Genomic DNA, 23,820 nt, shown 5'->3' with positions numbered 1-23,820 from the left:
GGTCTGGGGTCATAAACCATAAATAAACTTCCAGCTCACTGGACAATCACATTTTTTTCGGGGAATTTCAATCAATATTAAATAGCCTGGAAAAGAAACGTGTAGCCAGACAGTTTTGTGTCGATAAATCACAAAAGACTGCAACTCTATGTGCAATGGCAATATGCTGTGGTAACACCCATGGTGTGATGAGGCAGTAAATTGGGTTCATATGATTTAGATGTGTGATTGTTTACAAGAGCTTTGGGATAACATTTTGAAATTAATTAGAAATTGCCATGCAAGTCAATTTCAATACGATTGGGTCTTTCATTAATTGAGAATTATATCAAAAGCAACAAGGTGCTTTTGGTTAATGCAATTTTGATAGAAAGATCGGTAAGCACAACATTGGCTAAAAGTCTACATTCTACGGGGAACAATCTGAATAGCATTTATAAATTAGGAAAATATATGCCAACAGATGGGAACTTTAAACACATTTAATAAAATTGGTCTATGTATGAGCATTATATACAAATTAAAAAACAGTAATTTAATAGCATTTAACTAGGGTAAGCTTACTTTCTTTAGACCTGGAAAATCTGATTAGATTGTATAAAATAAATCCTGGGACGAGTAGAAAGGTTCGGGAAACACTGCACAGGCGTTTAAAACAAAAGCAGCATTTATTTTAACAAAAAAAACACAATGCCTTTATCGACAACTATTTAAAAAAAAAAAGACAAAGAAGCTGAGAAATTTCATCTGTGCCACAATGGCCTCCATGACAGGACCATTTACAATGGTCCTTAGAAACACCACGGACAAACCAGTTGGCAACAGCCCCTCCAGAGCACCAGGGCAGAGGGACGCAAGCCAGCAATTGCCCCTCCCCCCCCTGGGGCGCCAATACAGAGACACCAGCCAGGAAAACACCAAGGGGAAATATTTTGTTATCGTTTATTGTGAAGTTAAAAACGAGCGGTAAAAAGTAAAAACTTGAGCGTACAATTTTTTTCGTCTTTAATCTCCTCTTCAACAGACGTTTAAACAAGACAGACCAGACCAGTCCAAGCGGTGGAAAATGGTGTTGTGGGATGGGGTAAGGGCATCAAGAGGATTTGTTCTTTCCAGATACCTTGTCCAAGGAATGTTCCAACTCCAACTAAAAGCAGAGTTTGTTTAAAGTTTATTTTAAAAACAAAAAAAAAAAAAATGCAGTGTTAACCTGAAACTGTCCAAGTTTCAGAAAAGGGCTGACTTTTGATGTTTTGTGAGGGTCTTTCTATCTTCTACAACTGGCTCAACATGAAGGGGGCTCCAGATTTTAGACGTCAAAGGAGCAACCAGGGTTCCTAAAATGTAAAAAAAAAAAAAAATCTAGATATCACCTTTTCGGACTGCTCCCATCCCACCCCAGGACTTCTCTACAGCAGCGACCGTGCTCTCCAAAACCTCATGACTGTCAGATGGGGAGTCGCATTCAAGTCACTGAGCCTGCAGGAGAGAACGAAGAGAGATCAGTGTTGGGCAAACATGCCTCCCGCCTCAAGTCGTGAAGATTAAGGGGGCACAGGGAAGAGGGGAGGGACTATTGTTAACACCTAATCTAAAGGGGCCAGTTCCTTTCAGTTTGGTCCAGTCGTGCACTTCTGTCCCCTCCCATGTTGCTTCTTCGATGGCATGTTCAGACCTTTTGCACACTTAAAAAAATTCCCAGCGTCTCACATGACTAGTGTTGGGACAACTCCTCAACATCTTGTATGTGCATTCCTCCAAGGTCCCATGGTCCAAATGGAGATCCGAAAGGGGGGGATAGGGGATATTACTGCTCGTCACGAAATCCCAGGACCCACATCTGGCCATGGATTAGCGCATCTCTGGGGGCTGGGGAAGGACTCTCATCTCCCTCACCTGTTGTCCCTGTTGTGTGGGAGGGGGCTGCGCAACAGGGGCACCCGGTGCTTGTCCGTAGTAGGCAGCTTGTTGGCGATAGTATTCTGCCCACGCCGCACTGTAGTCTGGCTGAGCACCTGGTGGCGCCGCTGCTGGTGCAGGTGCCGGTGCTGCTGGAGCAGGGGCCACTACTGCTGCTTGAGCCGCCGCTGGAGGAGAAATAAAACGGTATATTATATGGAAGAACCTACAATAACAGGGCAATGTTCTACATCGCTCCACCACCCTGTAACCATCTCAAGATCTACCTTGTTTCTTATAGTATTCCTCCCACGCTTTTGTGTAGTCCTGCTGGCCTGCGGGCTGTGGAGCTGGCTGCCCCTGCTGCTGTCCTGAAAGAAATTCATGAACTTTAACCACAAGATAGGAATTTGGGCATCAACAGCTATGGAAAGACGGTTTACCACTGCCTCAAACAGCCTTGCCATCAGCACCCCCATTTTACAAACATTTTATTTTATTATGCGCCTGTCCCATGAATCTTACCAACTACTTAAGCCTTAAAAGATAGCAACTCACTAGTCTAAAGCAGCCACCTTGAAGAGCAAAACCATATCGTCAGAATAATTTCTCCAAATATGGTTAGGACAGGGAACCTTAACAGGCATCAGCATGACAAAAGTGACAAATCAATGGATTTAAAAGTGCCTTCTCACTGATATTAAAGCATAACCACATTCTTCAATTAAAAGAAAGTACTTTACCAGTCTTACAAACAAAAAAATGAAGCAGTTCTCAAGTTAATACAATCTTAACCTATCCCAAGTGTCTTAATCCCATTAACACTTGTGGCAAAGTCATAATGATTATGTACCATGTTATGAGTAGATTACCTGGACCTACTTGTGGGTAACTTTTAAGAGCTGCACTAGATAGGACTGACTATCACTTTCAGACCAATGGGGATTTAAAGGGACATGGGAAATTACATTCGTAATCGCGTTGGTATGTTTAGTACCCAAGAAGCTCCTAAGAAAAATGCTACCTACCCAGAATGCATCTGTTCTTGGCATGTAGCCGTGTAAAGTCACATGCTGTGCATAGATCGCCATCTAATGTTGGGTCCGGATGTTTACACGTTTTTCTTGAAAGAAATCTTTCCAGTCACGCCATAGGTGGTGACTCCTTTTGGTGATTGTGTGCATGGGCATTGACTCCCATCTTCAGATTGTTTTACCGCAAACGGTGAGAATGGAGGAGTAGTAAAAAACAGATGTCTATGCATATGTATGTATAGTAAAAGAACTACAGCAGTTACAGGTACCCGGGTAGGTGGGTGGGCGTATGGGACTACTGCTCTACATGGTAAGAACAGATGCATACTGGGTAAGTAGCATTTTCAGTTCGAAGCATGTGAGCTGTAGATCACATGCTATGCATAGATATACAGCAGTATCCACAAAAATGGTGGCTAGCCTGTAGCTGTTGGGAGTGGTCTGAAGCAGTGTCTCAAGTACTGTTTGGCCCACATTAGCGTGTTGTCTTGCTAACACATCTAAATAGTGTTTTGTGAATGTGTGTGGTCTAGATTATGTTGCAGCCTGCAAATGTCAGCTATGGAAAGGTTTCCTAAGAAAGTCATCGTAGCCCCTAGCTTGCGCTCTAGGGGGTACAGTTAAAGTCCTCTTGGCTTTTGCGTAGCAAATTTGAATACATTTAACAATCCACCTTGCAATACCAGATTTAAAGATGGGATTACCCTTGTGAGGTGGTGCAAAAGCAACGAAGTTGTTTAGTCTTACGAAAAGATTGTTCTTTTAATGTAATACAAGAGTGCTCTGACATCTAAAGTGTGTACAGCTCCTTCTGCAACAGAATCATGTTGAGGGACTGATTTATGTGAAATGCAGATACTACCTTAGGTAAAAATTTGGGATTAGTACGAAGAATCACTATCTGTAGTTGGAAAAAAGGTTCTTCTATGGTTAGAGCCTGTAGCCCACCCAATCTCAATTAAGTGATCGCAATGAGGAAAGCTGTTTTCCAAGAGAGGAACTGTAGTTCCCATTTGTGCAAGGGTTGAAAGGGAGGGACCATTAATCTTGTGAGGACTATGTTAAGAAACTACACTGGGGCAGGTGGGAGTCTTGGTGGTAGGACTCGTTTTAGTCCTACCATAAAAGCTTTAATTTCAGGCACTCAAAATAGCGATAAATGGTGTCTATTCTGAAGATACGCTGCAAGATGCAGGTATAAGCCAATGCTGACTCCTGTAAGTGTAACAGAATGCTTTGTATGGAAGCATCAAGAGGGTTGATCGGATTGTTATTGCAATAAACAAAAACGCTTCCATTTAGCTGCGCAACAGGCTTGTGTGGTAGGTTTAGCCGCTCTAATGAGGTTCATACAGTCTGGTGAAGATTCAGATAACCATGTAGGAGCGACTAGAATTAGTGCAAGAGGTTTGTCTGAGCTTCCGAACCACTGATGGAATGAGTGGGAGAGGTGGAAAAACGTATGCAAATATTCCCGACCAGTTCAACCATAGTGCATTGCCCCTGGATAACGGGTGTGGGTACCTGGAGGGGAGGCTTTGGCATATTGGTGTGTGGCAAACAGATCTGAGGGACTCTCCAAGCTTGGAAGTATGGGAGGAGAACGTAAGGGTGAAGCTCCCATTCGTGTATTTGGCCCCTTTGCCGGTCCGCAATCTGGTTGTTCACTCCTGGGAGGTGTTCTGCTAGGAGATAGATTGTGGTGAATAGCCCACCTCCAGAGGTCTTGGGCTAAGTGGGACAGTTTGAGTGCCCCCCCCCCCCAGTTTCTGTATGTAATACATAGCCGCCAAGTTGTCGGTACGAACCAAGACAGTTTTGCCAGCTAGATGGGTCTGAAAAGCCTTGAGAGCTAGAAATATTGCCATTAGCTCTAAATGTTTGATGTGGAACAATGTTTGCTGTTGGCTCCACAGGCCTTGTACAGTGTGTTGCTGAAGATGAGCTCCCCAGCCAGCTAGGGATGTGTCCGCTGTTAGTACTATCTGTGGAACGGGGTCTACAAAGGGCCGTCCTTTTGATACATTGTGTGTTCCATCACTGCAGAGCGCGACGAGTACGGCCGCTTTTTAACACAATGGTTAATGGCCCGTATGACTGGGTCCACTGTCGGGCTAAGCATTCTTGAAACGGACGCATGGGCAGCCTGGCATGGGTCACGATCATGATGCAAGATGCCTTCATCCCCAGAAGTTGTGTATAAACCAGAGTTGGAAGTGATTGATCGGGTTGAAACTGGAGAACTAATAGTTTACCTGTTGGTGTAGTTTTGCAGCTTGAAGATCTTTCTGGATTCACTATGCTGTGCATATTCCGCAATCTGGTGGTTGGGTCCGGAATCGTAGTCTTTTTTGGTCGTAGCCCAGATGGGCGTCGACGTCCCACCATTTGGTGTCCCTTCGGTGACGTCGGCGTGCTTCCAGCGGAAGCTACCACCCTTGGGCGCCATCTTTGGATTATTTTTTCTGTCTTTTTTCTTTTCTGTGTTTGTAGTGAATCCATGGCTATGTTTGTTAATCCTTTTTTCAACGTAATTCTTTTCAGGTATCTTGTAAGCTTGAACTTGCTTTCTTTTCTAAGTGTTTCCACCTTCTTCTCCAGCCTCATCTTTCTGGCGGAGGCGGGTGGGTTCGCTAGTGAATCCAGAAAGATCTTCAAGCTGCAAAACTACACAGACAGGTAAGAAACTATTCGTTTTGCAGCGTGAATCTTTCTGGATTCACTATGTTGTGCATAGATTTTGTAGCGGTTTTCGTTACTTTTGTGGCGGTTGGGTGGAAGATGAGCGTTGGTTGTAGAATATATGTTGAAGCACCTTTTGTCCTACTTGTGCTTCTTTGTTCATTTGTACATCCACGCAATAGTGCTTAGTGAAAGTGTGCACTGAAGCCCATATTGCCGCCAGGCATATGTCCTCAATTGGTGTGTTGGCCAGAAAGGCAATTGTTGCTCCTTTCTTCCTGGTGGAGTGGGCCTGTGCCCCTTCTGTTAGCTCCTGGCCAGCTTGTTTGTGGCAGAATTGTATGGTCTGTGCGATACATCGAGCTATGGTGTTTTTAGTTACTGGTTTGCCCATGTAACTGTTTGCGAAGGACACAAAGAAGTTTTCCTGTGTTTCTTCGTCCTTTCAATGTAGTGCATCACAGCCCTTCTTGCGTCCAGGGTGTGGAGCGACATCTCAGCGCTTGTAGTGGGGTTTTGGAAGAAGCTAGGAATCTGAATGCTCTGATTCATGTGGAACCTTGACACCACCTTTGGCATGAAGTGTGGGTCTGTTCTCATCACGACCCGGTCACTGTGTATCTGGATGTAGGGTTCCTGCAGTGTGAGTGCCTGCAGTTCGCTCACCCTTCGTAGCGAGGTGATTGCTACCAGAAAGGCAGTCTTCATCGTTAGCATTTGCAGTGATGCTTTGTGGATGGGTTCGAAAGGTGCTTTCATGAGCTCCGTCAGTACCACATTTAGGTTCCAGGCCGGCGGCATTCTCTTTGGTGGCGCTATTCTTTTAGCTCCTTCTAGGAATCTTTTTACGACTTGGGATGTAAAAAAGCTTCTCCCTGTTTCTCCTCTTGTGTATGCCACAATCGCTGCCAGGTGCACCCTCAGCGAGGATGAGCTGAGCTTAGCCTTAATCAGGTGCGTGAGGTATCTTAGCACTGGATTCCCTAGTCAGTTTCCTATGGAGTTTTTTCTTGCAACACCATTGAGTGAATCTTTTCCATTTCTCCCCATAGCACTTGCGTGTGCTGGGCCTTCTTGCCTCGCGCAGCACCCGCAGGGTGCTCTCTGGTAGTTTTAGGTGTGCGAATTCTAAGTCCTCAGGAGCCAGGCTGAGAGGTTGAGGCTCTCCGGCTCTGGGTGTAGAACTTCTCCGCTTTCCATGGAGAGTAGGTCTCTTCTTTTTGAGAACTTGTGGGGTGGCCCTGCGCCATCTCCATTATCTGAGACTACCAGGTCTGTCTGGCCCATTGTGGTGCCACCAGGATGAGCGTCATGTTGCTCTTCATGCATTTGTTGAGAACCCTGGGGATCAGTGGTATCGGGGGGGAAAAGCGTAGGCAAATGTTTTTGACCAGCTTATCCATATCCTATTCCTCTACCCCTCTTTCCTCTTACAGGTATTTACCTCACAGCTCAGGCCCCACGAGGACAGTCCGTGGGGACCAACCACCCAGACCAAGGGGTAAGAAATCAACCTTGTGTATTTTGATACCCTCTGATTGTTTCCCCCCCCCCTCCACCCCCCTTGTGTAGTGCTGATGGCTCCCTTTTCCGGCGAGCTGTGACACATTGTGTGACAAGCCTTAATATTTTTTTCATTAATTTTTTATATGCCCCCCGTGACCTTCGCGGTGATTTTTCACGGATTTTTAACCTATTGTCTTAATATATATTCTCTCTCACTGTGCCTTAATATGGGCTGTCTACATGAATCATTGGATACATACTGCTCCAATTGCTGCCATGCGTTTTGACCTACAATCCCTTTAGGTTGCAAGGTGATACTGAGTCCTTCCTTTCTCTCCCTCTCACACAGGGCGTGAACCCCCGCAGGACACAGACATCTCACTGCACTGGTACTTCTACCACGCAGGTTGTATTTGAATACTTCTTTCACAAGTCGATGAGCACTTTAGGTCCTGATGAATTGCCGTGAGGCATGAAACATGTTGACCACATCACAAGTGAGGGTTGAACGGAGCCGAACCACCTAATTTTGTCAGCCTCGGTACCCCTCGCTCCACTATTTTAATAAGGCAGTAAGCCACATGAATAAAGCAATTGAAGTGGACTTCACTGACCTTTTTTAACTCTTTTTTCACGCTCACTTCTTTATCTCGCAGGTCCCTCACACACATGCACCCATTGGCCAGGAACAAAAGAACTCCACCAAAAGAGTAGCACATTTGTGCTACCCGTCAGGCATTGCACCGCCAGCCTGTCGTTGGAGCAGGAGGCCAATGATGACACGAGACAACCATCAGGTAGGATGACAACGGTCGTCCAAACTTTTTAGTTGTGTGAGGCATCCTAAGTTCCGATAAGGGATTACGTTTCTCCCTGTCATGGTTCTATACCAGCTACACCATTCCCAGTGAGAGAATTGTTATTATTATTATTACTATCCTTCCATCCCTTCCTTGCACTTGGGGAACTCTGTACAATCTTGTTGTTTACAGCCTCGTAGGACACGTACATTGGACCCCGGTAAATATTGTCCTCCCCTTGTCCCCCCTTGTTGTTAATACAGCTTATCCATAGGGCATTCCCCTGTGACCGTGCCTCTGGTTGCTTGGATGCAAAGTATTGGCATTTTGCATTCCGGCGCGTTGCAAACCGGTCTATTGTTGCCGTGCCCCATATCCTGAATAGTCTGTTTAATGAATGTGGAGTTCCCACTCGTGGGACGCTGAAATCTGCCTGCTGAGCCAATCCGCTTCTACATTGTCCTTCCCTGGCAGGTGTATGACTAGCAGGTCTATTTTTAGTGGTATAGCCCATTTCCAGATTTCCTGTGCCAAGCTCGACAGAGGGAACGATTGAGTTCCCCCCTGTGTTTATGTAAAACATAGTTGTGGTGTTGTTGTTTGTATTAGCACCTTCTGGTTGTACAGGTGTTTCTGAAAAGCCTTGAGGGCTAGCAAAACCGTTTTCAGTTCCAGGTAATTGATGTGTCTGACTGCATCTGTAGGGCTCCACAGACCCCTCACTCTGAGCCTGTTCATGTGTGCGCCCCACCCCTTCTGGGATGCGTCTGTGGTGGTCACTGTTGGGTCCGGTGGTGTTAGAGGTTTCCCTTCTGTTCTCTCCTTTGTCCACCACCTTATTTCTTCCTGCACCCTGTGCGTTACAACCACTAGATCCTCCCAACTTCCTGTAGCTTGTGACCATTGCTGTTGCAGCCACTCTTGGAGTGGTCTCATTTGTAGGCGTACATTGGGGACCAGGTGTATGCATGACGCCATCATCCCCAAGATCTTGCTCACAGTCCTCACTGTCAGAGCTCGCCCCTTCTGGTAGTGATGTTTCTCCCTCAGTAGGCTGAGGGTTCTCTTTTCGCTGGGTAACACCCTGCATTGGACGGTGTCGATCTGAGCTCCCAGGAAGATCTTCACTTGCTCTGGTGCCATCGAGCATTTTCCCCAGTGTATGGAGAAACCCAGGCTTGACAGCGTTCTTGTCACCTGTTCTGCATGATCTTTGCATGTCCTGTAAGAGATTGCCTTTACTAGCCAGTCGTCGAGGTAGGGGTACACGTGTATCCCCTTCTTAGATGTGCGGCCACTGCCGCGAGGCATTTGGTGAACACCCTTGGTGCGGACTTTAGGCCGAATGCCAGGGTCGTGAATTGGTAGTGATCCTTGTACACTGTGAATCTTAGCATGTGCTTGTGCTGCCTGTTCATTGGGATGTGCAGGTACGCATCTTTGAGGTCTATGGTGGGCAAGAAGTCCCCGGCCTTTATCTGTGGAATGACTCTTGAATTTTTGAGTTTTGACATATTTGTTTAGGAACCGTAGGTCCAGGATGAGTCTTAGACTTTCGTCCACTTTTGGCAGCAGGAAGTAGTTTGAGTACACTCCCTTGTTCCGTCTTTGAAAGGAACCCTTTCGATGGCCGCTTTGAGGAGTTCTTGAGCTTCCTCTTGCAGTAATTGCAGCTCTCTTCCAGAGTGCTGTCTTTTCTTTGGTTTTCTGTTTGGTGGTCTCTTTTCCAACTCTATGCAGTATCCAAACTGCTTAATGTTGAGTATCCACTTGTCTTGTTATTTTTCGCCACTCCTGGAGAAAAAATCTCAATCTTCCTCCTACCGGCGTCACGTGTTCCTTTGTGTCTTGTCCGTGTAGCCCTCCTTTTTTTTCCCGTGCTCCTCCCCCGGAGGGTTTGAGTGGGAGAGCACCTTCTTCCGTGTGAAGTCACTTAGAGTGGGGTTGTTTATCGCCTCTCCTTCTCTGGCCCCGTCCATTTCCTCTTGACCGAAAGGACTGGCCCCTGCTCTGGTAGTTCCAGCTTTGGCCCTGGTGGCCTTGGTTGTCACTCTGTTGCCCCTGGTGGAAACTCTGGTGAGAATCTCCTCGCTGACTTCCCACCTCTGCCGTTCGGCCTCCGTGTAGGAGTGCCCCTTCTCATCCCCCTGAATTGCAGGGCCCCCATGGACCTTGCCGTCTCGTTGTCCTTCAGTTGGGTGAGCTTATCATCAACTGGGGCTCCGAACAGTGTTTCACCGTTGAAGGGTGTGTTCAGGATGTTCTGAACCTCAGCCTTGAAGCCTGAGATCCTGAGCCAGGCTTGCCTTCTCTCTGTGATGCCTATAGCCATTAGTCTGCTGGATGTTTCTGCCCCGCCCAAGGCTGTCTTCAGGCACGAGTTGGCGATGTGTTCCCCCCTCTTCCACAAGGTGCGATGCCCTCTCACGGTATTGTTCCGGGAGGTGCTTGAGCTATTGGCCCATCTCATCCCAGTGCTGGTATTGATGTCTATTCAGGAGGGCGTTGGAGTTCGCCATCCGCCAGTGCGTTGCGGCGTTCCTCTCAATTTTCCTGCCCGTTAGATCCATCCTCCTGCTTTCCTGGTCAGGTGGAGGTCCAGATGTTGGGACGTTTGCCCTTTTCCTGGCCGTTGCAGCGATTATTGAATCTGCTGTGACGGATCCCTTGATGTAAGCTGGGTCTTGGGAGGAGAATTTGTACTTCTGTCCTCGGCGTTACTGATCTGCATGTAGCCGGGTCCTTGAAGGCTTCCTTCCCCTGGTCTGTGATACTCGAGCATGGGCAAGAACTGGCTTCTTGTCTGTATGGGGAGCAATGTCTCGAGCAGGAAGTCTGCTTTTGGCTTCTCTTCCAGCTTAACTCCATAAGCTGCCACCTTCCTGACCACCTCATTGTATGCCCCAATGTCATCCGGTGGCGAAGGCCTCGAGGGGTATGTTTCCACAGCCTCCTCCGGGTTTTCGGCCTCGATGTCCTGCCATTCCTGGTCTTGGGCCGTCGAGGAACCTGAGCCGTAGCTTGACTGCTGCTCCCTGTAATCCCCTTCTGTGTAGTAGAGGTCTTCCTCCTCTTCTTGCTCAGAGGGTTCCGGAGTTTTCGGCATCTCTTCGACGTCGAACTCCGAGCTCCTGTACCTCAGCGACGGTCGGTGCCGGCTTCGAGGGGATCTTGTAACTTCTCATTTTTTCATCCAAGTCTTTCTCTGAAGGATGTTCTCCATTTCGTCCGCGAGCCTTCTTTCTCTGCGGCCTGCTAGTCGTCGAGTGTTTCCGCCGCTCTTTTCGGCAGCGTCGAAACTTTCTTCGGCTCTCTTTCGAAGTCGAAGGCCCTTTTTCGGGGGCTTGCTTCGATGACCTTTGCTTTTCGCTGGTCTTCGGCCTCCGGGAGTCCTTCTCGGAGGATCCGCTGGACTCTTTTCGGAGGATGCAGCTTTGGCCGTCGATTTTTTCGGCGCCGGTGCTCCTTGCGAGGCTCTGGGCTCAGACTTTCGGGAGTCTGCCTCTGTCTTTCGAGACCCTGTGGGTGTTTTCGGGGTCGTAGACTCTCCTACCTTGTCAGGCGTTTTCTTATCGGTCTCTGCGACCGTGAAGTCATCCGGGCCTTCGGCGATGTTGTCCTAGTCGTCTGTGGAGAGGCCCAGTTCATAAAGTGTCGGGGCTTGGCCCTTGCCCTGCATCGTGTGGTGAGCGGTCCTCTGTCTCTCGAACTCTGAGTGTCTTCGGCTTGAAGACAGAGCAGGCGTTGCAGTCTCTGCTCGTGGTCGATTGGCAGGCAAAGGTTGCAGACCGGGTGCTCGTCCTTCTGTGCGAACTTGTGGTGGCAGTTCTTGCAGAATTTAAAGGGTGTCTTGTACATCCCTGCGCTCAGGGGGCCCCCTGTGTGCGCATTCCTCCAAGGACGAAGATTTCGAAGTTCTCTCCTTCCTTAGTCGTCTTCTCTAATAGTCCTCTTCTCCCGATCTTCTCATGTCTTCACCGTTGAAGAGTTGCTGTATTTCCTCCTTTTCTCCTACAAAACTTCGAGCTTCACGCGACGATCCAGACCCAACGGCGGAAAGAAGAATCTGAAGATTGCGCCCAAGGGTGGTAGCTTCCGCCGGAAGCACGCCGACGTCACCGAAGGGACACCAAATGGTGGGACGTCGACGCCCACCTGGGCTACGACAAAAAAAAAAAAAAAGAGAAAAAAAGACTACGATTCCGGACCCAACCACCAGATTGCGGAATATGCACAGCATAGTGAATCCAGAAAGATTCACGCTGCAAAACTAAAGCTTGAATGTTGCAAATTCTGTCTGCGTTAGGAAACGTGAGAACTTGAGTATCTAATGTGGCTCCTAGATAGTTGTGAGTATTGGTTGGCTGAAGATGTGATTTTAGCACATTGATTGTGAACCCTAGTTAATGCAGTAACTGAATAGTTATAGAAGTATTCGAGACATTGTTCGTACATTTTGGCTTTGATGAGCCAGTCGTCCAAGTATGGGAAGACGAATGCTTTGTCTTATTTGAGCAACTAGTACCGCCAGACACTTTGTGAAGACTCTGTGGGTAGTGGTGACTCCGAATGGGAGTACCTTGAACTGGTAATGTTGACCCACTAACACAAACCGGACACATTTGAGATGAGCAGGGTCCCCTCTTTGCAAAAAAGGTAGTACTTGTTGAAGTGTTACAATGTGGTAATGGTCTGACTATGTAAAAAGGAAAATGCTACTTACCAATATGCATCTGTTCCTGGCATTTAGAGCTGCAGATTTCTACGCTTTGCATTAGATCGCCACCTGGTTTTGGCGCTTGGATGATTGCATGTTGTCGCAGTCTTGGAAGAAGTCTTTGTAGTCACGACATAGGTGACTCCTCCCTTGGACGATAGTGCGCATGGGCATCGGCTCCATCCTTAAATTGTTTTTCGCCATGATGGGAGTTAGAAGACCGATAGGATATCCATGCGTGTATATCTAATTAAGATAAACTGGAACAGATACAGGTCCCGGGGAGGCAGGAGGGCGTGTAGAAATCTGCAGCTCTACATGCCAAGAAGCGATGCATACTGTTAAGTAGCATTTTCCGTTCAGGCATATGAGCTGCAGATTCTACAGTTTGCATCGATTGCGCAGTGGTGTCTCCCCTAGCCGTGGTCCCCTCTATCTGTTGTAGTTTGAAAGAGTTGAGGACAGCTTGTTGCTTGGCTTGCACATCAACACTACAGTGTTTAGTGAAGGTGGTGTGTTGTAGACCATGTTACTACCTTGCAGATGTCTTCTAGGGGAAAGCTCCCCAAGAAAGCTATGGAGGATCCTAGTTTGCGCGTGCCGTGCGCTCTAGGAACTGTCAATGTGCGTTTTGCCTTGTGATCATATATTTGTATACATTTAACAATCCACCTTGCAATTCCTGATTTAGAAATGGGGTTGCCTTTATGTGGTGGAGCGAAAGCTACAAATAGTTGCTTTGTTTTGCGAAAGGATTTTGTCCTATCAATGTAATAGAGAAGCTCTTGACATCTAGTGTGTGTAGCGCTCTTTCTGCTACAGGGTCTGGGTTTTGGAAAAACACTGGTAACTCTACAGATTGGTTTAGATGTAATTACTTTAGGAAGGAATTTAGGATTAGTCCTTAGAACCACTTTGTTACGGTGTAATTGTAAGAATGGTTCTTGTATAGTGAAAGCTTGAATCTCAGTAACTGTTCTGAGAGGTAATAGCAATGAGGAAAACTGTTTTCCATGTGAGAAAATGCAGTTCACATTTGTGTAAAGGTTTAAAAGGGGGTCCCATGAGCCTGGTAAGAACAAGGTTTAGGTTCCACACTGGAGAGGGTGGTAACCTAGGGGGGGAATACATTTTTAACCCGTCCATAAAAGCCTTTATTGCTGGTACTCTAAACCACGACATCTGTTTTGTAGGTATGCCGGAATGGCTGCAAGATGTAATCTTATAGATGAATATGCCAGTTTACATGGAGAAGGTAACATAATATTTTGGATGGAAGCATCCATAGAATCAATTTGATTATTAGTGCAGTAAATGGCAAATCGTTTCCATTTAGCAGCATAGCAAGCTCTAGTAGAAGGTCTTCTGGCTTCTTTAATGATATTCATACATTCTGGGGGCAGGTTAAGGTAACCAAACTCTAAGACTTCAGGAGCCAGATTGCCAGATTCACTTGATCTGGATGCCGGATGTCTCCATGGTTCTGAGTTAGTATGGATGGTGTCAGTTTTTGGTGTGAAACTAGAGAAAGTTCTAGCAGTGTGGGGAACCACGGTTGACGTGCCCATGTGGAGCTACCAGGATCAGTTTGAGAGACTGGTCTGAGCTTGTGTACCACTAGTGGTATTAGTGGGATTGGCGGAAGAGCGTACGCAAATCTGCCTGACCAGTTCATCTAGATCGCATTGCCCTTGGACAAAGTGTGGAAACCTGGCGGCGAAGGTTGGGCATTTTGCGTTTGTGTGTGGCAAACAGGTCTATGTCTGGATGACCCCACTTGTGAAAGAATGGTTGAAGAACTTGCAGATGTATTTCCCATTCGTGTATCTGTTGTCTGTTGACTTAACAGATCTAATTGTGAAGTCCGAGAAGGTGTTCTGCAAGCGGATATATCTTTTGTGGAATGGCCCATCTCCAAATGTTTTGTGCGAGATTGGACAGCTGCAGGGAATGTGTGTCTCCTTGTTTTTGTATGTAGTACATGGCTGTCATGTTGTCCGTCCGGATTAAGACAGCTTCGTTCCGTATGTGCACTTGAAATGACTTCAATGCTAGGAAAATTGCCAGCAACTCTAGGTGATTGATGTGAAGCACCTTTTCTTGAGCGGTCCATATTCCCTGGGTTGTGTGGTGGAGCAGATGTGCTCCCCATCCTGTCAGGGATGCGTCCGTTGTCGGTACTATCTGTGGAACTGGCTCCAGGAACGGCCGCCCTCTGGACAAGTTTTTGGTGTTTCACCACTGCAGAGAGCAATGTGTGCGGCTGTCCACCAACACCAGGTCTGTTAGTTGTCCTTCTGCCTGATTTCACTGATGTGCTAGACATTCCTGCAATGGGCGCATTTGCAGTCTTGCATATGGTACAATAAAAATGCAAGAGGCCATGCCTAATAATTGCATGAACACTCTGGCTGGGAGAGGGTTTGGTTTTGAAACCTTGTAACTAAGGCTTGAATGCTGTGTATCCTGACTGGGATAAGCTAGTGCTGTATTGGTGTTTATGCTGGCTCCTAGGTATTGATGTACGTGAGAGGTATGAGATGTGACTTGGTGTAGTTGATTGTAAACTACAAGTCGTGCAGTGTTTGAATTGTTTGAGATGGGTGTTAGACACACTGATTGAATGACTTGACTTTTATGAGCCAATCGTCTAAGTATGGGAAGACGTGGATATGTTGTCTTCTGAGATGTGCCGCTACTACTGCTAGGCACACGTGGTGCAGTTGGGACCCCCCCAAATGGAAGGATTTTGAACTGATAGTGTTGTCCTTCTCGTACAAATCTGAGATACTTCCTGTGAGAAGGATGTATGGGAATGTGGAAGTAGGAGTCCTTGAGGTGTAGGGTGGTTAGCAAATCACCTTGTTGCAACAATGGGAGCACTTGTTAAGTGATCATGTGAAAACGATGTGATTGTATATACAGATTGAGGCCTTAGGTCTAAAATTGGTCTTAGTATTCAGTCTTTTTTGGGTATTGGGAAATAGTGAGTAAACCGTGTTCCTTGATATTTTCACGGAACTAGCTCTATTGCATATTGTTGCAGCAATGAGAGAACTTGGAGCAGCGTTGGATGTTCTGTGGACATTGGACACATTCGGGGGGGGGGGGTATATGTGGAGGGGTAGCTGTAAGCTCTAGGCAGTAACCATACTGGATAATTTGTCTTACCCACTGGTCTGTTGTGATGGAATTTCAGACAGGTAGGAACTGTGTTAATCTCTCCCCTATAGGAGTGGTATGCTTTTGGGGGAGCTGAAGGAAGTCACCGTTTAGTGGTTGAAGAGGATCGATTGTGATTACCTCGACCTCTTACTTTGTTATTCCCGGACCTCTAAAATATTTCACTATTCCATATGTAAAGTTGAATTGTCTGCTCCAGTTTGTTTTGAGCCTCCTCTATAAAAGAAGCGACGAAAGGAGCCTCTTGGTTGAGTGGACTGCAAAGCTCCCATAGATTTTGCAGTATCAGGGTCTTTTTTTCTTTTTTTCAAGTGCTACGTCTACCTCTGGACCAATCAATTGTTGGTTGAATGGTTGATTTAAGATGGTTTGCACCTCTTGCTTAAACCCTCAAATGCGTAGCCACACATGTTTAAGGAGGACGCTAGTGTTTATTGCTCTAGATGCAGTGTCTGCTACATCAAGAGCGCACTTGATTGAGGCATTTGAAATGGTATTGTATAAGGTCATTTGCCTGTGCCTTATATTGGTCAGGTAGATGTTGTAAAAGGGTTTCTAACTTCATATGAGCCGGGTCGTATCTTGCGAGGTCTTGTGTGTTAGCTGTATTGCTAGCTGGTGTAGTAGCTGAATTGTCTTTTGTGTGTGTTGCAGACACTCCTCTTGCGACCTGGCTTTTATTAGCCAGTCATCCAAGTATGGGAAGACATGAATTTGTTGTCTTCTTAGGTGAGCTGCTACCACTGCCAGGCATTTTGTGAACACCCTTGGTGCCGTCGTGACACCAAATGGAAGGACTTTGAACTGATAATGTTGTCCTTCTACCACAAACCTGAGGTATTTCCTGTGGGCTTTGTGAATAGGGATATGAAAGTAAGCGTCTTTTAGATCCAGTGTAGAAAGAAAGTCCCCTTTCTTCAGTAAAGGAAGTACTTGTTGGAGCGTGACCATGTGGAAATGTTCCGAATTTATGTATGCGTTGAGAGGTCTTAGGTCCAGTATTGGCCTTAGAGACCCGTCCTTTTTGGGGATTAGGAAGTATAGGGAGTATACTGTTCCCTGTTGGTGCTGTGGAACCTTCTCTATGGCATGCTTTTCTAGCAGTGATATTACTTCCTGTTTTAATAGTGTCAGGTGATCTTGTTTCATTGGACGCTGTTTGGGGGGGATGTTTGGTGGGGTAGCTGTGAGTTCTAGGCAATAACCATGTTGGATAATTTGTCTTACCCACTTGTCTGATGTGATGTTTTCCCAGACAGGTAGGAACTGTGATAGGCGTCCCCCTACCGGTGTTATATGGTCTGGGGGAAGCTCTATGAAGTCACTGTTTTGGGGTTGGAGAGTTGCGGTTGTTGTTTCCGCGACCTCTACCCTTGTTGTTGTTACCCCTGTATCCACCTCTAGAATTACCTCTGGGTGATGTAGGTGTAAAAGAGGTTTGCTGTTGGTTTGTACCTGTACTTTTGGATCCTCCTCTATAGGTGGATCTACGAAAGGAACCTCTTTGTGTCGGCTGTTGCAATGCTCCCATTGATTTAGCCGTTTCTGTATCCTTTTTCATCTTTTCTAGGGCCTCATCTGTCCCTGTGCCAAAAAGTGTTTTCCCATCAAAAGGTTGGTTCAGTAACGAGGTTTGTACCTCTTGTTTGAACCCTGACACTCTGAGCCATGCATGTCTCCTTAACATGATGCTTGTATTTGTCGACCTTGCCGCAGTTTCTGCCGCGTCTAGGGCGCACTTTATTGAAGTGTTAGTAATTAACTTCCCTTCTTGTATAAGTTGATCAGCTCTCTTTTGATGTTCTTTAGGGAGATGTTTGATGAGTGTTTCTAACTCATCATAATGCGCTCTGTCATACCTTGCAAGTAGTGCTTGCGTATTAGCTATGCGCCAACTGTTTGCCGCTTGGGATGCTACTCTCTTGCCAGAGGCATCTATTAGTTTAGACTCTGTCAGGAGGTGGAGCTTCTCCTGTAGATAAAGAGTTTGCTCTCTTGCGAGCGTTTGTGACCACTAGTGAGTCTAGAGGAATTTGTCCCTTAATGTATATTGGGTCTTTTGGAGCTGCCCTATATTTTTTATCAGTTCTTGGGTTCAATACCCTAGCCCTCACTGGGTCTTTGAATATCTCTGATGTATGACTGAGAAGGCCCTTTAGCATTGGTAGTGTTCCTGATGTTCTTTGTGCAGTAGGTAGTGTCTCTAATAAGAAGTCCTGTACTTGAGGTTCTGTATGTAGGTCTACCTTATGAAATGTTGCTGCTCTAGTAATGAGTTGTGCAAACCCAGTATTGTCATCAGGAGGTGAAGGTTTTGAGGGATATGACTCAAGGTCGGTATCATTACCTGATCCCACATTATACTCCTCCCATGGGTCTGCCTCCTCTGGGATTGTGTCATCATCCCCAGGGTGTCCCCCCTCCCCTGTGTCACTCTCTCCATCTGTTGTAGGTGTAGATGGACGTGTGGGAGGAATATCTGGCCTATTGTGAGGAAGAGGCGAAGATGGTGTGTGAGGTTTGGGAGAAGGGGGAGGAGTTGTATTCGTCCCCATTGTTCTCTTCTTTGGATGAGCCTTGTCGTCCAAATGTTCATATTTCCTCTTTTTAGGTAGTTCTGTGGCTACCTTGCCAGTCTTTGGGTCAATAAACAAAGTCTTTTGTTTAGGATCCGTTCCGTGTTCCTGTGTCAGTACCGCAGTTTTCGGTTCCGAAAGGTGTTTTTTCTTTGAAATGTCCATTTGTATTTTCGGTGCCGAAGTTTTGTTCGGATCCGACTTCTTCGGTATCAAAGATGTCCCCGGTGTCGAGGGTGTTTTCGGCGCCGAAGCGTGCTTCGGTGTCGACATGGACTGCTTCGACTTCGAGCTTTCCTTGACCTGGTGCTTCGGTGTCGATGTGGTCGGTTTATCGGAACCGGAACCACTATGATGGGGGACCGAGTGTTTCGGTTTCTGTTTCGTTGCCGGGCTCGAAGGCGGGGCGTTGGAAACTTTTTTCGGTTGTCTGACCGGGCTCGAGGGCGGGGTCGACACCGTGCGGGGTCTGTTTTTCGGTAAAGGGACGTCGTCACTCACGGTTTGTTGGACGTCGATTTCCTCGACGTCGGACTCGTCCGCTTCTGACCCCGCCTCGTCGGCCTCTTCTTCCTCCTCTTCTGGGTGCTGGTCCTCGAACAGCTCCGGGATTGCTTGTGACTGCATTCTCGATACCTCGTGTCTTCGGGCTCGACGGTTTCTAATCGTCGATTTTGATGAGAACGCTGCACAGGCCTCACAGTCCCTGGATTCGTGTTCAGGGGACAAGCAGAGGTTGCACACCTAGTGTAGGTCCTTGTGTGGGAACTTAGCACCACACGTTGGACATTTTTTGAATGGAGTCCTTTCCATGGACCCCGGGCTGGACTACGTCGAGTTTCTCGTAGTCGTCGTCCTTCGAACCGCGTCGGTATGGAGTGAAGTCGCGTTCGATAACGATACCGTCGATTTGGAAAGGAATACACGCCGGTTATAACCTTTGTTGAAGTCGGTCCGGAGCGCTTCGATCCTCATCCGAACCCGATGGCGGAAAAAAACAATCTAAGGATGGAGCCGATGCCCATGCGCACTAACACCGAGAGGAGGAGTCACCTATGACGACAAAGACTTCTCCAGAAGAAAAACAAAGTGCAATCATCCGAGCCCAACACCAGATGGCGATCTATTCATAAATGTACCATCTGCAGCCCATATGCCTCGAACACTTGAGTTCCTTCTGATCTCACCTCCCGCGAAAATCTCTACCACGCAAACCTGGCTCAAACACCTAACTGCACTCAATGTCCAACCGACCATAGTGGATTCAGCTAAATCTTTAGGCATAACACTTGACGCCAATCTCAACATGCAGCAGCATATCAGCAAGGCAACTAAGGGAGCGAACTTCCAAATAAATACCTTGAGGAAACTTAAACCCTTCCTCCCAGCCGAAGACCTCCAAACTGCAGTACAAGCACTAATCATCCCTCGCATAGACTACGGCAGCATCGCCCTCGGTGGTCTCCCCCTAACCACAACGGCACCCCTAAGAGCTTCACTAAACGCGGCAGCGAGACTAATCACTGGATCAAAAAACACACATCTCCCCTGACTTTAAATCCCTGAACTGGATGCCCTTTGAAGCCAGAATTCATCTGAAAATTGCCTGCATGACGCACAAAGCTATACACCTGAACTCTCCCGGCTACCTCACTCGGAAGCTGACAATTTCCGGCGGTTCCAGAACCACCAGAAGTACAAACAATCTTCTGCTGAAACCTCGAAGATTCCGGAAGGAAAGAACTTACAAACGCTCCTTCTCAGGAATGGCGCCTAGGATCTGGAATTCACTCCCGCCTGAAACCAGGCTCATCCCCTCCACTTTTCAAGAAAGAAGTTAAAGCTATCCTCATGGCTAAACACACTTGAACTACTACTTTTGATCTTTTAAGACTGTGCGTCAATCTGTACTACTTGTTCTGATCCCTTGCACTTGTGTTTTACTTGCATTACCCCCCCTACCCCTTGCCTATGTAAAGCGCATTGTTATCTGCAAAGATCTTGTTCGCGCTATATAAAACTTTCAAAATAAAAACAAATAATAAATAAACACCTCTGGGGCATGCTCAATGACCCCTTTAATCATGGGTAATATTTGAACAGATTAGGGATTGCTCAAAAGTGCCTAACAAAAAATCTTCCTCTGCCTCATCGGAGTGCATGGTTACATTGATATATATGGCAGCCCTATTAGATGTCCAAACCCAATATCTTCAGGAGGAGATGGTTTGGATGGATATGTATGTGGGCCAGGGATATCTGGTACATCTTGTGGGTTTGGATATTCCCAGTCTGGTATATCAGTAGGGTATGGAAAGGGCTCATCTGGGTCTCCTCCATCCCCTGTTATATTCATCTTCATTCTGAGGAGGTGTCCGGAGGTGAAGATTGAGAATTTTTTGGTGAACGAGCAGGTGAAATTTGAGGTGAGGTGTTAAGGAATAGAAGGTGAAAGAGGAAGTACAGGAGAAGGGTGCATAGGTGATGTGGCAGAATCCTTCTTGACAGGCATTGGAGTTGAAGGTGCTGTATCCATCTTCCTCTTCCTATGTGGCACAGTGGAAACATGTCCTGTTTCTGGATCTATGTATATCTTTTTTTGCAAAGGATCCGGTCTAAAAAGCTCTTGAGAAATTGCTTTTGGCGCAGATTTTTTGGGCTCCGGGCTTGGTTTCTGCATGTCTTTAGCCTTAGGAGTTGTTGTATAGTCCTCTGGTGTACTTTTCGGCACCAAAAGGTATTGTTTTCGGAGTAGAGGCCTGGTTCGAGGGCTTGGAGGCAGCAAAAGCAGGTTCTGTAGGTTTCGGCACCGAAGATTGGGCTGGAAGCAGGCTTCATTGGTTTTGGTGCAGTTTTTTCTTTTGGAGTCAATGGTTTGAGCCTTTCAGAACCGGGACTTTTCGGTTCAGAGGGATCTGGTAATATCGGCACGTGCGGTTTGCTTGGTATGGAGCTACCGGAAGGCTTTAATATTTTCTTCGGAGCCAGGCTCGATTGCGGGGCTTTCGAAGCAATGTCTCGGTCTCGACTGGGCCCCGAAGGTGGAGTTTTGACCTTAGCCTTTGGTTTAGGGGTTGGGACTGGGGATGGGGCAGTCTGACTCCATACCATCAGGTCAACCCGTGAGTACAAGTCGTCTGCCTCAGACACGATCTGGAGATCGAAATCTTCCTCGGGGACACATGGACCGGCGAAGATATCCACCGGTTCCGGAACATGTCGCGTCGACGGGCCCTGCGATCTCGAATGGTCTTCTAAGTTCAGTCGAGCTGCACAGCTTGTGCGTCCTTTCGGTCATGTTTAGGTGATAAACAAAGGTTACACACCTCATGGTCGCTGTGTGGAAATTTTGCTCCACACATGGGGCCTTTTTTGAATGGTGTCCTTTCCATGAGTTGTAGGCCTCACCACGTGGGTAGGCCCAACTGCCCGCGTCGACGACCGGAATCGAAGTGATTAAGTCGAGTCTATGTATATTGATGTTTGTTTTTAGAAAGTTGTGCGTCAAATTCTTTGAAAAGTAGATTTTCGGAGTGGAAAAGTTGCATCCAAACCCAGTGGCGGAAAAAAATCTAAGGATGGATCCGATGCCCATGCGCACTATCGTCCAAGGGAGGAGTCACCTATCTCGTGACTACAAAGACTTCTTCCAAGACGACAACATGCAATCATACGAGCCCAACACTAGGTGGCGATCTAATGCAAAGTGTAGAATCTGCAGCTCATGCCTCGAACATGTAGCTCCCGGATATCTAATATTGGTCTGAAAGAACAGTTCTTTTTGGGTATTGGGAAGTAAAAGGACTACACGTCCAACCTTTGTGTTGTAGCGGTACTGGTTCTATAGCTCATTTTTTGAAGTACAGACTACCTCTTGTTGGAGGAGTTGGAGGTGGTCCTGTGAAAGTTTGTGCGCTTTTAGAGGAATGTTTGGAGAAGAGTTTATGAACTCCAGGCAGTAACCAGAACCGATAATCTGTAGTAGCAACTGGTCTGTGGTCGACTGCCAAGTTGATAAGAAATGCGACAGTCTTCCCCCGACAGCTGTTAAATGGTCAGGAGGAAATATAGGTAAGTCAAGGTTTTGTATTGGAGGCGGGAGGTACGTGTGTTCGACCCTCTACCTCTGCCGTTTACTCTGTAACCCCCTTCTGAAGTAATTTGAGCCAGAGGGTTGGTTATTGCCCTTGTAGATGGATGTAGTCTTCGAATGAGCGCCGAAAGGACCCACAACCTTGTATTGACTGAAGGGCTCCCATGAATTTGGCCACTTCAGTGTCGTTCATCTTTTCCAGTGAATAATCTACCACTGGGCCAAAGAGGGTTTCCTTATCAAAGGGTGTGTTCAGTATGGAAGTCGGGACCACAGGTTTGAACCCAGATATGCGAAGCCAGGCTTGCCTTCGTAACAGGACACTGGTGTTTACCGCTCTGGCAGCTGTCAGCAGCACCTAATAAAGTTGTCACTCTAGCTAGGTCTTGAGCTTTAACTATGTTCATGGGGTAGAAATTGAAGTAATTGTTCCATTTCATCCCAGTGCGCAGTCGAATCTAGCTAACAATGCTTGTGTGTTCGGTATGCGCCACAAGTTTGCTGCCTGAGAGGCCACTCTTTTCCCAGAAGCATCAAGAAGCTTAGATTCTTTATAGGGGGGGGGGGGGGGGGGGGGGGGGGGGAGCATCTCCTGTAGTTTGGGATTTGGCCCTTTTGCGTGTGTTGGACACCACCAATGAGTCCAATGGTAATTGTCCCTTTATGCAGACTGGGTCAGATGGTGCCGACTAATATTTTTACCTACCCTAGGGGTAAGGATATGTGATGTGATAGTGTTGTAGTCGTCCCATGGGCCTGTAGGTATAGGCTGAATATCATCCTGATTGTCAGCTGTATGTGGTGAATGTTCAGGTGAAGTTGGCAAAGGTAGAACCTGAGAAGGGGTGTTGGAAGAGTAGGAGGTAGAGGTAGGGAAGAGTTCCAACAATTCTCTTCTCCAAGGGAATGTGATATTACTCTTACGCATCAGTTCTTTTTAGAGTCACTTTTGTGGTAATATGTCCAGTCTGAGGATTAATAAACACCCGTTTTGGGTCCGGTGTATCAAGCGGTTTGTTTCGGTGCCGGATGTTTCAATGCCGACATTTTCGGAGTTGGTGTCTTCTGATCCAAAGTATGTTTCGGTGCCAAGCCGGACTATCTTCATTCCTGAAGGTTTCAGCTCGGTGCCCTATTTAGAGTGGGGCTTTACAGAGTCAGAAGGCTTTTTTTGCAGGTTTGGTGCCGAGCCCAAAGGTGTGTAGTCAGAAGCGTGGCCTCAGGGCCAGAGTTCGTCCGGAACCTTCTTTTTCGGTTGAGATGGCTGTCAGGGCAAGGGAGATTCTGTACTTCCAGGACGCTGTCCATGCGGCAGGATGTCTTCGTCCTG

The 23,820-nt window shown here is 46.9% G+C and overlaps 1 protein-coding gene across 13 annotated transcripts in view; it reads right to left on the bottom strand.

Annotated features, from left to right (window-relative positions):
- Window positions 1–926: 926 nt before the first annotated feature.
- Window positions 927–23,820, bottom strand: part of KHSRP (KH-type splicing regulatory protein) — a 59,937-nt gene continuing 37,043 nt past the window's right edge. For 7 of the 13 annotated variants that reach the window (XM_078685506.1, XM_078685439.1, XM_078685454.1 and 4 more), the window contains 2 exons: window positions 2,187–2,270; window positions 1,851–2,087 (listed from right to left, as the gene is read on the bottom strand). In XM_078685506.1, the coding sequence (XP_078541632.1) occupies window positions 1,852–2,087; window positions 2,187–2,270 (320 nt within the window). In that variant the 3' untranslated portion in view covers window position 1,851. Of the gene's footprint in view, window positions 1,480–1,850; window positions 2,088–2,186; window positions 2,271–23,820 lie in introns of those variants that run through there. The other 6 variants (XM_078685511.1, XM_078685499.1, XM_078685503.1 and 3 more) reach the window with 1 other exon arrangement.

The sequence above is a fragment of the Lissotriton helveticus genome, chromosome 1_1 (assembly GCF_964261635.1).
Source record: "Lissotriton helveticus chromosome 1_1, aLisHel1.1, whole genome shotgun sequence".
Classification (NCBI taxonomy): domain Eukaryota; kingdom Metazoa; phylum Chordata; class Amphibia; order Caudata; family Salamandridae; genus Lissotriton; species Lissotriton helveticus.
Note: the sequence above shows the minus strand (reverse complement) of the source record. Positions and strands in the feature narration are given on the sequence as shown.